Source organism: Astatotilapia calliptera, chromosome 3 (assembly GCF_964374335.1).
Source record: "Astatotilapia calliptera chromosome 3, fAstCal68.1, whole genome shotgun sequence".
NCBI classification, from domain to species: Eukaryota; Metazoa; Chordata; class Actinopteri; order Cichliformes; family Cichlidae; genus Astatotilapia; species Astatotilapia calliptera.
Genome location: NC_137424.1, coordinates 44,202,134 through 44,215,768, shown reverse-complemented (window position 1 = coordinate 44,215,768; position 13,635 = coordinate 44,202,134). Strand labels below are relative to the sequence as shown.

Below are 13,635 nucleotides of genomic sequence, written 5' to 3'. Positions count from 1 at the left end.
CTGACTAAATACTTTTTTGCCCCACTGTATATACACACATATACATATATATATACACAAATATACAAGCCGTTCTTTTAAAAAAAAAAAGTAATATGTAATAAATAGTGTTGTGTATATACAGTTGAGTTACTGCACATAGAATTGGTATTGCACAGTGGTGGTCCATAGAGGAAGTGCGAAGAAAAAAAATTGGGGGAGGGCTGTGTTATTGGTGCATGTGTTTGCTGCTCTGCTGAGGCAGTGGGAGGAATACATGCCCATCAGGGAGGGGAGAGGGCAGCCGATGATCTTTTGTGCTGTCTTGACCACACTCTGAAGCCTCACTCTATCCGCCTTGGTGCAGCTGCCGTACCATACCGTGATGCAGTAGGTTAGCAGGCTCTCAATGGACGAGCGGTAGAAGGTCAGCAGCAGGTTGTTGGGCCTTCTTGACGACCGCTGAGATGTTGTCTGTCCAGGAGATGTCGGCAGAGATGAGGACACCAAGGAACCGGAAGGTGTGGACCCTCTCCACACACTCCCCGTTGATGTAAAGGGGGGCCCAGTCAGTGCTGTGTCTCCTGAAGTCAACAATGAGCTCTTTGGTTTTCTTAGTGTTCAGTGCCAGGTTGTTTTCTGAACACCAGGCTGCCAGCTTCAGGACTTCCTCTCTGTAGTCTGCTTCGTCTCCCTTCGAGATGAGTCCGACTACCGTGGTGTCATCAGCAAACTTGATGATGAGAGTGTTGTTGTGGGTCGAACTGCATTCGTGGGTGTAGAGAGAATACAGGAGGGGGCTCAGCGCACAGCCCTGTGGGGAGCCGGTGCTCAGTGTGCGAGTGGAGGAGAGATGAGGGCCGAGTCTTACAGTCTGGGGCCGGTTTGTGATCATGATCAAACCTGCACCGTTTCATCCATTTATGAGAAATACTCTAGTCTAAAATAATCTAAGGTCAGTAATTATGGTTAATTATGGTTAATTATGGTCAGTAATTAAGTGTTAAAAAAACAAACTGTACAAAGAAAATTAGATTTATTGAGAAAATGATCTTTGTTTCAAAACTAGAAACAAAAAACCCTAAACTTTAAAACATAGTGTTTTATTTTAGTATTACAGTATGATAATGTCATTTTAACACCATTATTATAAATTCACTGACCACTTTATTAAACAACAGCTTACTCCCTTAAATATCCAATCAGCCAATCACATGGCAGCAAATAATTTTGTTTAGGCATGCAAACATTCATGACTTTGAATGTGGCATGATCGTTGATACCAGATACGCTCGTCTGAGTATTTCAGAAACTACTGATTGACTTATTTTACCCACACAACCATCTCTGGTGTTGACAGAGAATGGTCTGAAAAACAGAAAATGGCCAGTGTGCTTTGAGGTGATAGGAAGGTAAGAGAAACTCTAATAAACACTCTTTACAGGTCAGGTATCCAGAAGATCCTGTCTGAACACATATAACTGCCACAGCAGCAGAAGACCACACCGGTTACCCCTCCTGTCCTGTTAAAACAGGCTACAATTCACACCAGCTCACCAAAACTGGACAACATGCTCCAACATTCAGACGGTGGGATCAGAATTTAGCATAAACAACATGTAAGCATTGATCCACCCAGGCTTAAATTACCACTTCAGCCTGTTGGGATATTTTCTTGGCATATCTTTGGGCCCCTTAGTACCAACTGATCATGATTTAAATACCACAACCTACCTGAATATTGTTGCTGACCATGTCCATCCCTTTATGCCCACAGTGCACCATCTTCTGATGGCTGCTTCCAATAGGATAACAAACCATGCCACAAAGCTTAGATGATCAAACACCACACACAAAAATATTTAGATTATGGAAATACCTGACAATTTTAACTGTCAAAACTTACTATGAAATAGTTACAAACAAATCCTAACATCAAAGCATCGAATTTAAAAAACAAACATCCATAAAAAACAATTTCCATTAGTGTGGCTACACCAATCTCTGCCATCTACCATTTATTAGTTATATTAAAACATATTTTAGGCTTTAAATATCTACAGTTAGACAATGAGAATTTTATTTATATAGCAAATTTCATTATACGCATATTCAACTCAACTTACAAGCTTGTGTAAAACAAGTTACCAATGTTGAGCACCTGTGTAAAATCTCTGCAGGTTTATGATGCCTTAAGGCAATAAAACCCCAGCAAAATATAAAAAAACAAAGAAAACAAAACAAAACAAAAAACACCAGTGATTTTGTGTGAAAAGCCATTTGTTGATAGAGCATTACAGGTGATTATGGTAACAGCAGGCTTACAAAGACACACGCAAACGGCCATCCGCACAAAAACACCGACATCCAAATGAGTCGCACCGTAAAGAAAAGAGAAACACACACATTCCTAGAAAAGTGACACGAACACACAAAGGGCAGCAAGAATGTGCACTGATGTGATACGTACATAATACACATTATCATATGCAGGTATGCAACACACACACAAGCAGCCACACTTACACACAGTGGGCCAGAACATTCCACTAACTGGACAATGGAGCAGGCTGTACAGCCAAATCCCTCTGATATCCCTTACTATGAGCTAATCCAGCTAGGACATGAAACCTGAATGACCCTCTTCCCTGAACACACACACACACACAATCCCGCACACAAGCATAAATGCGCTGGAAACAAGTGCTCTACAGATAGCAACAAACATTAACACTCTGCTCATTGTGAACTGACCCGTGACACATGCATGTGACCTTTATCCCCAGGTATGGTGGTGAATCATACTGGAATGTGTTTGTTTTCACTCCCAACAGGCTGTGTTTTTCCACTGAGAGTGACACAGGCCAGTGTTTTTCAAGTTCAGCCTGTTTTTGTGGTCAGCCTTTTGGAAGTGTTACGGCAACATCACAGAAATCCACGGCTGGGTAACCACGCTGTAGTATAATTAACATCTGGTAAATATATGCTGTGTTATTTCATAATTCATCACCATCCTCCTAATCAAATTAATATTTATAACAAAGACATAAAAAATGAGTTATAAGAGCCCATTCAGCATCAACATTATAGTCAACAAAGGCTGCGCTTCCATGCACCATAACAATGCTTAAACTAAAACTGTTTGACAGCTGGTGAGTTTCTGCCATTCAAACACAAACCCACGCAGTCCTAATCAAGCAGACTAGTTAAGTGTTAATGAACAACACTTACAGTGTTTTTTTTTTTTTAATTTGTTACTTTAATTGTTGCCTTTTGTTGCCAGCAAACAGCTGCTCTTTAACAAACCCAACATTTACAATGCAACATGGCGTTTTAATTTGTTGTTTTTTTCCTGCACAGAGGAGTATGTGGACCTCCCCTAAGAGCTTTTACCAAGAGACAAAGCATGACCAGGAGTGTACCTAGTTTTATTTTTTTTTCTCAAATCGGGTTACAATCATTCAGTTATTACAATCTTTGCAGATTGATTGTGCTTAAGAAGGTAATCACCCCCCTAAAGACCCATCATGAGTAAAAAACTGCTTGAGATACATTTCTGGGTAACAGATCAACTGAAGTCCAATATTTACTGTTTTAGCTTAGCCAGTTATTGGTCATTACCAACACCTAAAGAAGCATTTTTTTTCTAGCTGATAGATTTTATTTTTGTACCCGGACTCTTGCCTTCAGCTGGGACAGGCTCCAGCTCCACTCCGACCCTGATAAGCAGAAGAAAATGGATCTACTGATGGATGAGCCTTCAATTATGTTTACCTGGTAATTGCTGAGCAAGGGTGTCTGCACGTGAAAGCTGTTAGGGTAGATAATGTTTAAAGTTAACTTGAGGAGTAGTTTAGTTTAGATGTTCCAAATACATCAATAAAAAGGCAAAACTCATAATCCAAAAGTAACACTAAGTCCATGAAAACGCAAGTAACAAAACAAACTACAAAGAAAATCAGACACATGATGATATAACAGCCACCAAAGGAATGACAGGATTATTTATACACACACTGCTTGAGGATTGAACACAGGAGGGTAACGAGTAACAGCTTAACCAAATCTAAATAACTACACAGAAGAAGTAAAACAGTGAGACTACTGACTGAGACACAAGACAGCAAACAAAAGGAGCCCTGTGGAAACTAAACAAATAACAAACTCCATTAACACCATCTAGAACTGTCATGGTCCTGGGTCTCCTGACCCAGCGTTTTTAGTTCCTTGTGATGTTTGTAATATTGTACTTGTGTGATTTATTCTATGGTTTCTAGTTTCAATCCCTTGCCCTTCATGTTTCTCTGTGTCCCCTCTGTTCTGTGTAGTCTGTGTCTGCATGTTTGAGTTCCCCTCTGTGTCCCCTCTGTTCTTAGAGTCCTCTGCCTTATGCTTTATGTCTCTGTGTTTCTTAGTTGCTGTCTCCACTGTGTCAAGTTTGCGTCTCTGTGTGATACTTCCTGTTTTACTTTGAAGGTCCGTGTCTTATGTAAATGTGTCCTGCTTTGCTTGTCTCGTCAGTCCTGATTTCTCCCAGCTGTGCCCTCCTTCTGTGTCTCATTCCCCTCGTTACTCCCCAGTGTATTTAAACCCTGTGTTTCTCTGAGTCAGTGTCACGTTGTCCCTCATGCTGTGTGGATCTCCCTGTGTCTCCTTGTGAGTTTTAGTTTGTTGTTCCCAGTTTAGTTTAGTTTAGTTTGTATGTTTTTTCCCTGCCAGCAAATAAAGCTGTGTTTTGAGTTCACTCCCCCGAGTCTGTGAGTCCTGCATTTTGGGTCCAACTCCTGCCTGCCGCACAGCGATTCATGACAAGAACTCGACTGTAACAAGAAAATAAAACTCAAAACCTAAAGCAATCAAGAAAAAATGGAGAACACAGGCTCACGGTAGGGCTGTTCGATATAACGATATATATCGGATGATGATATAAAAACGTCTCATTTTACGCTATCGTTTGTTTCGTGGTGTCACAAAATAAACTGTTTACGGCAATATTTTTTCATCGTTTTGATGGTCACTGTAGTGGCTATATTAATTTCTTAAAGTTCTCTCTTTCTCTTATATTTAATATAACCACACTACAGACGGACAAGCACCTGTTTTTATGCGTTGTGGTTAGCAACAACAGTAACACCATCGCGTGTCCGCTTGTTTATGTTCCACATAAACCTTTCACAATAAAGCTCAAGATCCTGTTGAGACTTTTCAAAATAAACTGAATCACGTGAAAGAGCAGATTATTTACGGATGAGAAGTAAAAAAAAGAGCCGCCAGGTGCTAAAAAAATAAACCTTAGACTCAAACATTAGAACAGGCTTTCCCCCGCAGCACGCTGCGTAATGAATACTCACAAAGAAAACGGCGGCCTTTACAACTTATGTCTAAAATGTAGAGTTTCATGCATCGGTTAAAACACTCGACTCCAGCTACATGACGCGTAGCTGGAAACACTTCCCGCAAGTCGAGCTGCCCAGATTCACAGAATTTACAGAAAATGTTCTATTTTTGTGATTTATATCGTTATCAGACGATAGAATTCTTATATCGGGATATGAGAGTTTGGTCATATCGCACAGCCCTAGCTCACGGTGAAAAAAGACACAGAACATTTGATTCTAAACAAAATTCAAGACATTGAAAGGTTAAAACTCTGGGACCACGACAAAGACAGCTACACAAAAGTAAGTTATAAATTATGTAAGACAGAGTGGGAAAACCTCTGTAGGCTCGATTACTCCATGTGACCAGTCAAACTGTTATGTGATCAACTGTTGGTATAAAAACACAGCCTATAACAGCTTTACTCATATATAAAACGACTCTGAATATGAATCTGATTTTTATTTCAGTTTAGGTATGTAAAATATTGTAATATTTACTGACAACAGAAAAGATTTTATTGGTACTGATTGTGGTGATGTTGCCTAATGTACTGAAATGTTTTCAGCTTAATCTTAAGGTTTGATCATGTAAAATAATTAATCCCTGAAAGGTTTTCAGGGATTAATTATTTTATCACCACAGCACAAATCTTTCTCAGTCATTTCAGACCCCTGTAGGTTTTAATCTATATCAGATATTATTATCATGTTGCAACCATCTAGCGACAGTGAAATACATCCACCATAAACTGAAAATCTCAAAATATTGGTGAAGTAGTATTTCAGGATTAAACTTATCTGTGAGTTACGTAGTTACTGAACAAAAGCTGTGTGCACAGCTGAGAGTTGCAGCCATTTGAGACTACATGTGCAGAGCATGAAATGTGAAATGAGCAGTGAAACGACAGCCTCCTTTTATTTTATTTATGACAAGTATTTCACAGTTCTACTGTCTGCAAAAGTCTGCAGGAGAACTGCACGCACCTGTGCATGAACAATAGGACATCGCAACAGGACGTCTTCATGAGAGTGTTTTCATATCCTTGCATAGCTAGTCCTCCCTATGTCAGTGTAGCCTTAAGAAAGCTTCACTGTTTTTTGTGATCTCTGTGATTCCCTGAATCTGAAGAATTTCAATAAAAAGTGCATGATGTGAGGAACAACAGCAGAGGCTTACCCACAGTGGTGGCAAAGAGTGTCAAACAGAGTGTCAACCATTATGAGAAATGCAGCTGTGACTGAATCATTTTTGTGGTTTGGCATAAACAATCAAAACAACCCTGGTTTTTCTTCATCTCTGCCTTGTTCCTTCTTGGCTGATGCCCTCATTTACTTCCACACAGCTCCTCCTTTTCTTGCCCCTCTGCAATTACGCCGACAACGTGATGCTGACCTCACCTTCGTATTGCCCTTTCCAATACATTTTCAGCAAATATGACAGCAGATGAGGTGGCTCTGTTCATCTCATCTCTGCTCAGTCAACATCCTTCTGAGCAAAACATTGTAGTGTCAGATCAGCTGTGCAGAGCAGGCGAGAGGCTACAGCACATATTAATCCCTGCTCCCTGAGTCACAGCACAGCAGCTAAAACAGCCAGGGACTCTGGTGTAATACAGTATGCTGCCGCTGCTAGCATTGATTCAAGAAGGCTGTTTTATCGATCAGCTAACCTGCTGCTGTGGTATAAGGGAGGGGAAGAAAAGGGAAAGATGAAACATAAAGACTGTAGCGTGGATCAAAAACGCGAGGTTGAAGAGAGAAAGGAACGAAAGAGACAGACTGATGGACAGGATGAGAGAGGGACACACAGACAAAGAGTGTGGGGCGAATAACTTCTAGAGCCGTCCCTGATGGGAGCATCACCATGGTGATGGGCTGAATTAAAGCCCCTGTTTGGCACATCATCGCTCTGGCCCTGAGAACGAGGAGGCTTCCACTGCGATCTCTGCACGGCAGTCTGAAAGAATGAGTCCATTACGGTGCTTCGATCGGCGCCCGTATTGCAGAAGAAAGGGGAAGTGATGAGCGGGTAGTGGGCTGTGTCACCAGTGCTGAGGGTGATGGAGCACCTGTCTGTGTGTAACGGCGTGTTGGTGTTTGTGGGAAAAAAAAAAAGGTGTGCGCCGCTGCAGCTGGCGTGAAACACATCCACTGGTCTGACCTAATTTTTGATGTCTGCTACAAAATGAGGTTATTTTTCAACATTTATTAGACCAGATAAATGCTGTTTTTCTGCGCGGCCACAGCCTGACAGAGAATCTGAAGCTGACATAGTGACACAGCTGAATGTTTCTCACTGATGTCGGCTAATTTATCTGGTTTACTCTGTAATTAGCTAGTGTTTTTCTTAGCGAGAGGAAAGTCAATATAGCACACATAAGATAAAGTTAAGAAGGGATTAGATCCTTGGCTGGAGGGTGAGATTAGCTCAAACAGCAGTCAGTGAGTGTCAGAGGGTCTGTTCTGAAGCATCCCGCCCCCTGTTCACGCTTGGCTCATGCACTATGCGCAATCAGGGTTAAAGTGCAGACTTTACACTATTTTGTGTTCAAGTCTCAAGTGTGCTGCGCTGGCAGTTTGGTTAGAATATAAATAAAGGGTCTCGTCCTAACCATCAGACCCTCCAGCCCCTCCCCTCTTATCCACCCCGTCCCCTTCAAGTATTGACCCAGGGCAGTTCGTCTTCTTCCTGCCAATGCAAGCACATCTCCAGCCCATCCAGCACATCTCTTCATCTCCAGCCAAACACACACAAATCCACAGAGGGTGTGGATGCTTAAGAAACCTAAAGTCTGCTATGCATGTCAAAAGTGCAGGCCTAATCAGACTGACACACACAAACGCAAACAAACCAGCAAACACTTTTAATTTTTTCTTTAACTCTTGATATATTTCTACTGAGTTCTGTGAAGTAGCTTCTTTCCTTTCAGGAATACATATTCGTTAACCTTGAGGCAAGCTTCTTATTAGATACAACACGACTGTGAATGGACACAGACCTTGTTTGTGGCTCTGCTGGATGGTTCTCTGGATGAAGCCCTGGACGTCTCTGTAGGTCTGGAGGAAGCGATCTTGGAATTGGCTGGCCTGCTCACTGCTAACCCCCAAGATACCCGACAGACGCTCGCGACCTACATGTGATAAGACGTATCAGGGAGGAGGAAACAAACAGTTCAGTCAGAAAACTATGAAATTATTGATTTATTACAGCAGCAGGAGAGCAGAAGTTACAGTTTGGCGTCTAGGCTGCGAGCTCATCACTGCCCACAAACATAACACATATCAAACTGGCGAGTGATGAATAAAATATCCCCCCCGGAGCATGCAGGCAGGCAGCAATGCAGGGCAGCAGTGGCGCTGACATGCCAGTGGAGAGATGGGATATTTGAGAGGATGTGTTTAGTCTACGATGTCAGGAGACTCGGGTGTGTTAGGGTGTATGATGCAGTGTGCATTTCTCAAATGTTTTGAATTGGGCATGATGTAAAATACATGCATGTATAATCTGAGTAATGTCTGGTACATGCAGCGATTAGCTTTGTGACATTATTCACTTTCCTTGGATTTCCTCTCACATGCAAATTACTTGGAAGATGTATTCTCTGCAAGGAGAGTTTAACAGGTGGTGCTGATCACATTCACCTCAGTGGAGATAATTATAATTATTAGAATTCCTGACCAAAGATGGTGGCGACAGATAGGTGAGGCCTGAGGCCGAGAAGTTGAGAGGAGCTAAGTGAACAGAGGACAGACTGGACCAGAGGGCAGGAGAAAGGCAAAGGAAAAAAAGTAGAGCAAACTGAGGAGTGGGAGGATGAAAAGGACAAGATAAAAGATCACTGGGAGACTTAGAGGTGAGTATTTGTGTGTCGAGATGAAGACTAGAACACAAAAACCTAGTGTGGATGTGTTTGCTCAGGAGGTGTTAAAGGTGTGCAGCCTGTAGCATGAGCACAAGAGCAGGGCCCGAGCAGAGGAGTGTAGAGGGTTTGCTAATGGGCAACACAGTTACTATGTGTGTTTTTCAGTGATGGTGACAGTGATTAAAGCAGGGACTCAAAATCACAACAATCATGTAACAGAAAACACACAGCCCTATTGTGTTGGATGTGTAGGATGTCTGACCTTCACAGACAAACATCAACTGTGATTGCAGCTTGACTATTGAAATGAGAAATATTTCTTAAAATCTGGATTCCTTGAAATAAATTTGAAAAAGTGGTTTAATACACCCCAAAAACATATAAAAGGCAGTAATTTTGACTTAAAGCACATCAGGGAGAGAATGTTTACTGGGTAGCAGTGTGATACAAGGATCTGGTCAATTACACAATTTAGATACTTTAAATTCAATAAAATTAAATAAAATCAAATAGACTTTTACTCAATATTAAGTCTGTATTTGCATTGACTGGCACATTTATGCAGGAAAGAATATATATATTTAGGTTTTTTTCTATTGACATAAATACTATAAAACATACAAATACATACATCATGCACTCATATCAATATTAAAATGTATATGAGTTGGTATGCCTGTATTGCAGGTAAACAGTTTTTTAAGGAAGTATTTTCAGAAATATCCCTGGTTCCCTGGTTTTTAGCAGGCGGATGTTGGATAGATATTAATTTAGAAAGCCCCCTGCTGGCCATTATAAAGAATGCAGGTTTAAGTCGCTTCCATATTGGCATCTTTTATGTACAGTCTATAGTCTATCCTACCTTTTGTCTGTCAGCATCATTGCGTGGCCTTCTTATTTGTGGCCCCACTCTATGTATGTATGTGTACGGCTGTGCCCCTCCTCCCTGACCCGATTATTGTCTTGTTGAGCAGGATTCTTTTAGTATTCTGTAACCATAGCAACACATCCCTCCATGAAGAGCCGTCTGTCTGCGTGGATCAGCGGCTCCTTACATTCCTCTTCTTGTTTCCCTCTCGGCCCCGCCTGCTCTTTGCCAGTGCATTTCCCCTACATTACCCTCTGCACAAATCGCCACATTTTCCCCTTTACTGTATATTTTGTTCATCTGACTACCCGCTCTCACGTTGTTGCCCTCTTTCAAACACTTAATACTGACTCTGCATTTTTTCTTTAACCTTTTCCTGTGCGATTTGTCCGTGCATGTTTTGCCCCGCACGCATGTCTCACATGAGTAGCTTTGATATGTGCCTCTCATTGTTGTTATTGTTAAGGGTTTATTGAGTTTACAAAAAATGATTCATTTAGTATCGCGTGTCTGAGAGTGAAATGCCACAGAACAATAAACCATCAGATTGAGAGTGTTTTTTAATGAAGCATATTAAGTCCAAAGCACGAATCTTAAATGCAGATTCTGTGTTTCAGATCATTGTCGTGATATTGTCTAACAAATCCATAGGAGCAGTAGTTCGGTTAGGTCCAGTATAGTCAGAATAAGATTGTTATTTCCAACTACATACTTCATGTTTGGTGAGACATGATCATCTTTCCATGTGCAAACACAGAATACTGGAGACAGACAGAGCAGCAGCAAGACCACTGTACAGAACAGCGCACGCAACATTAATGACAGACTTTAACTAAAAAGAATGATGGGAGGGGCTGGGGTGGGTTGCAAAGTGGCTTGCAGACCAACGCAACCTCGAGGTGGTTATGGTGACAACAAGATTAAATAGTTTAACTTTATTTTACTCAATGTTGAAAGTAATATTATTTCTTTTTTTTTGCTTTGTCCTAAAGTCAATTATATTGTTTTATTAAGTGAATTTTTTCATGTCCTACTTTTGGTTATGTAGCTTCAGTTAAATCTATAATATTCTTGATCCACAGATAGAGACACATGCTGAGCCAGGACGCCAGTGGAGCATATTCTCTACCAAGTCATCTGGATCTACAACAAAACAGAATCAATTCTTTCTTTGTCCATGCTCCACCTCTCCAACAGCTTCATGACACTCATGGCTCAGACGTTTATGTGTAATCCTGATGACAAGCATACAAACAGCAGATATTTCAGACACCAGAATCAAACAAGCAAGCTCCTGTGACACTGATCTGTGGTCATGTGTGTCCATGTTCATAAGAAAATGCACCTGTGTGTGAACCATAAATGGGTCACAAGTCACACAAACAAGTCTCTTTAAGGGCCACATGGCTGTTTTATGTATTTATCTTCCTTTCAGCTCTCTTCTGTCTATTTTTATATTAATCTTTCCCTCCATCGCCCATCCCTTGATTCAGGACTGTGATTCAGTACATAAAAGGAACAGGAAAACAGCTACAGTATGTCCCAGCAGAAATCGCTGGACATTTCTGAGTAAACACCAAGGAGCAACCTTCAGAGGTGGAAAACAAAGACAACGTAGAAATAACAAAAACTGCAGTTCCTCCATGTGCCGCTTAAAGCTGGCTTCAAAAAACAAAGTTGATCCACACAGAATAAAACTGCAGACTCTTCTTGCTGTTTTTCTTTCACTTAAGTGCTGCACAGCACTCTAAATTATCTATAATGCTGATTCATTTACCCTCTTTAAACTATGAACTGCTTGCATTTCAAAACCAACGACACTTAAACCTGTTATGCTTTCATTTGGAAACATACTCATCATTTGTCCTATTCATTGACAAAACCACTTTTCTGTGAGGTGTGTTTGTACTCACCTGCTCCATAAACAACAGAGTACACAACGCGTTTGGCATGCTCTCTGTCCTCAGATGTCACCTCTTTCTCACTCAACCCCTTCCTGAGAGACAGATTCAGAGAGAGCGAGAGATGCATTATTCCATTAGTGACAGAAATTTCACTAATATTTTATCCATTTTCACTGCTGTGGAAGTGAAGAGTTATGATTTAAAGTCGACTGAAAACACCGAAGTGATACTTGCTTTTAAAGAAAAACTGATGTTACAATAAAATAAGACTTTTTGTTTTAAAGACAAGTAAGAAAATGAAGTCTTTGGCTGACAAGTATTAAACATTTACAAATGAAAAGATGGCTACGACTAACGAGGGATGTGGGGTAAGATTTCTGTCACCAATCAGAGATTAAATATTGTTCAAGCTGATTGAGGTGTTATTGGCAGCAATTTTAAAGAAATGGCCAAAGTGACACTTGGCAGAGAAAGTAAAAAGACAGAAAGAGTAAGGGCAAAGATAAAAGCGAGAAAAAGCCCATCAGGCAACAGATTATAAGAGCAAGAAAGAGAAGCGCAGTGTGAGATGTAGACGTTAAAGCCGCATAAATACAGAAAAGAACAGAGGCTGCAGGAGAGGGGAAGACAGACAGTTATGTAATGTGACTTCCAGACAGCCGTAGTACTGGGGATCAGACTGGGTGGGATGACACGTCTGCAAAGTGGCATTTCTGGAGGGGCTGACAGGGAGCTGCCACAGCTGATCAGTGTTGAGGGAGTGCCCCACACATACCCACACTACAAGTCTGGTGAGCTTCAGTGCCAGCCTTGCATAATGACATGTGACTTCTTAGATATGATGACAGTACAGTACACTAAAATACCTCTCTGCTGTTTTCTCTCTGTGGCACACACACACATGCACAGATATGTATCTGTTAAATGACATGTGGGGGTAAATGGGGGCAACCTATGAGGTCCAAAAGTGAGCATTATCCTCCAATGACATCTAGCTGAAGAAAAAGCTATTCTGGATTTTCATTGCCCCCTGCTGGAGTGGCATCAATGCACTGAGTAAAAAAAAAAAAACTGCAAAAATAAGTGCCTTTAATTCGTTGCAAGGCTAAATAACAAGCAGAGCAGCAAGTTGTCCTCTTAAAGAAGAAGTCCACATGATATTCAATCAATTCATTTTGTAATATGACAAAAACAAAAAATAAAAGTCCGGTAACAGCTATCTCTAATCAGAGAAAGCAGAGGAACATTACTGTGCTTTAGCTGAATGATGGCTGAGGCGAGGGTGAAAGTTGACCAAATATAAGTAAAAATGAGTGACAGAAAAGAAAAGAGCATAACAACAACAGGGGCAAGAGACATACATACACACCACAGCAAAAGCTGAGGGACAACTGGATGAGCAGAAGACTAATGATGCGATAGAAAGAGGAAGAGGTCTATAAGAGAAAGACACCGAGGTGGCGTAATCCCAGCGGTGCTGCGGTGACTCCAGTTAATTTGTTTAAAGGTGAAAGAGAGATAATGAAAGAGACACACTGCAAAGCCTCAGTGGAGCTGTTAATATGGTAATCTGTTTAACCGGCGCCCTCTGACACACACCTGTCTGAGATGGATGACAGGAGTGTAGGTATGACACACAC

The 13,635-nt window shown here is 41.1% G+C and overlaps 1 protein-coding gene and 1 long non-coding RNA gene across 6 annotated transcripts in view; one reads left to right on the top strand and one right to left on the bottom strand.

Moving 5' to 3' along the window:
* The window catches only part of poln (polymerase (DNA directed) nu), a 75,689-nt gene that overhangs the window by 8,853 nt on the left and 53,201 nt on the right, over positions 1-13,635 (bottom strand). For 4 of the 5 annotated variants that reach the window (XR_013906088.1, XM_080298426.1, XM_080298427.1 and 1 more), the window contains 2 exons: positions 12,005-12,087; positions 8,360-8,491 (listed from right to left, as the gene is read on the bottom strand). Coding sequence is in view for 3 of the 5 variants with exons in the window: in XM_080298426.1 (XP_080154552.1) it covers positions 8,360-8,491; positions 12,005-12,087 (215 nt within the window). In the remaining 2 variants the exon portion in view is untranslated. Of the gene's footprint in view, positions 1-8,359; positions 8,492-12,004; positions 12,088-13,635 lie in introns of those variants that run through there. The other variant, XR_013906089.1, reaches the window with a different exon arrangement.
* LOC145425408 (uncharacterized) lies at positions 7,066-11,800 on the top strand. Its single transcript, XR_013906091.1, has 2 exons — positions 7,066-7,389; positions 11,174-11,800. It is a non-coding gene; the product is annotated as an uncharacterized LOC145425408 (long non-coding RNA).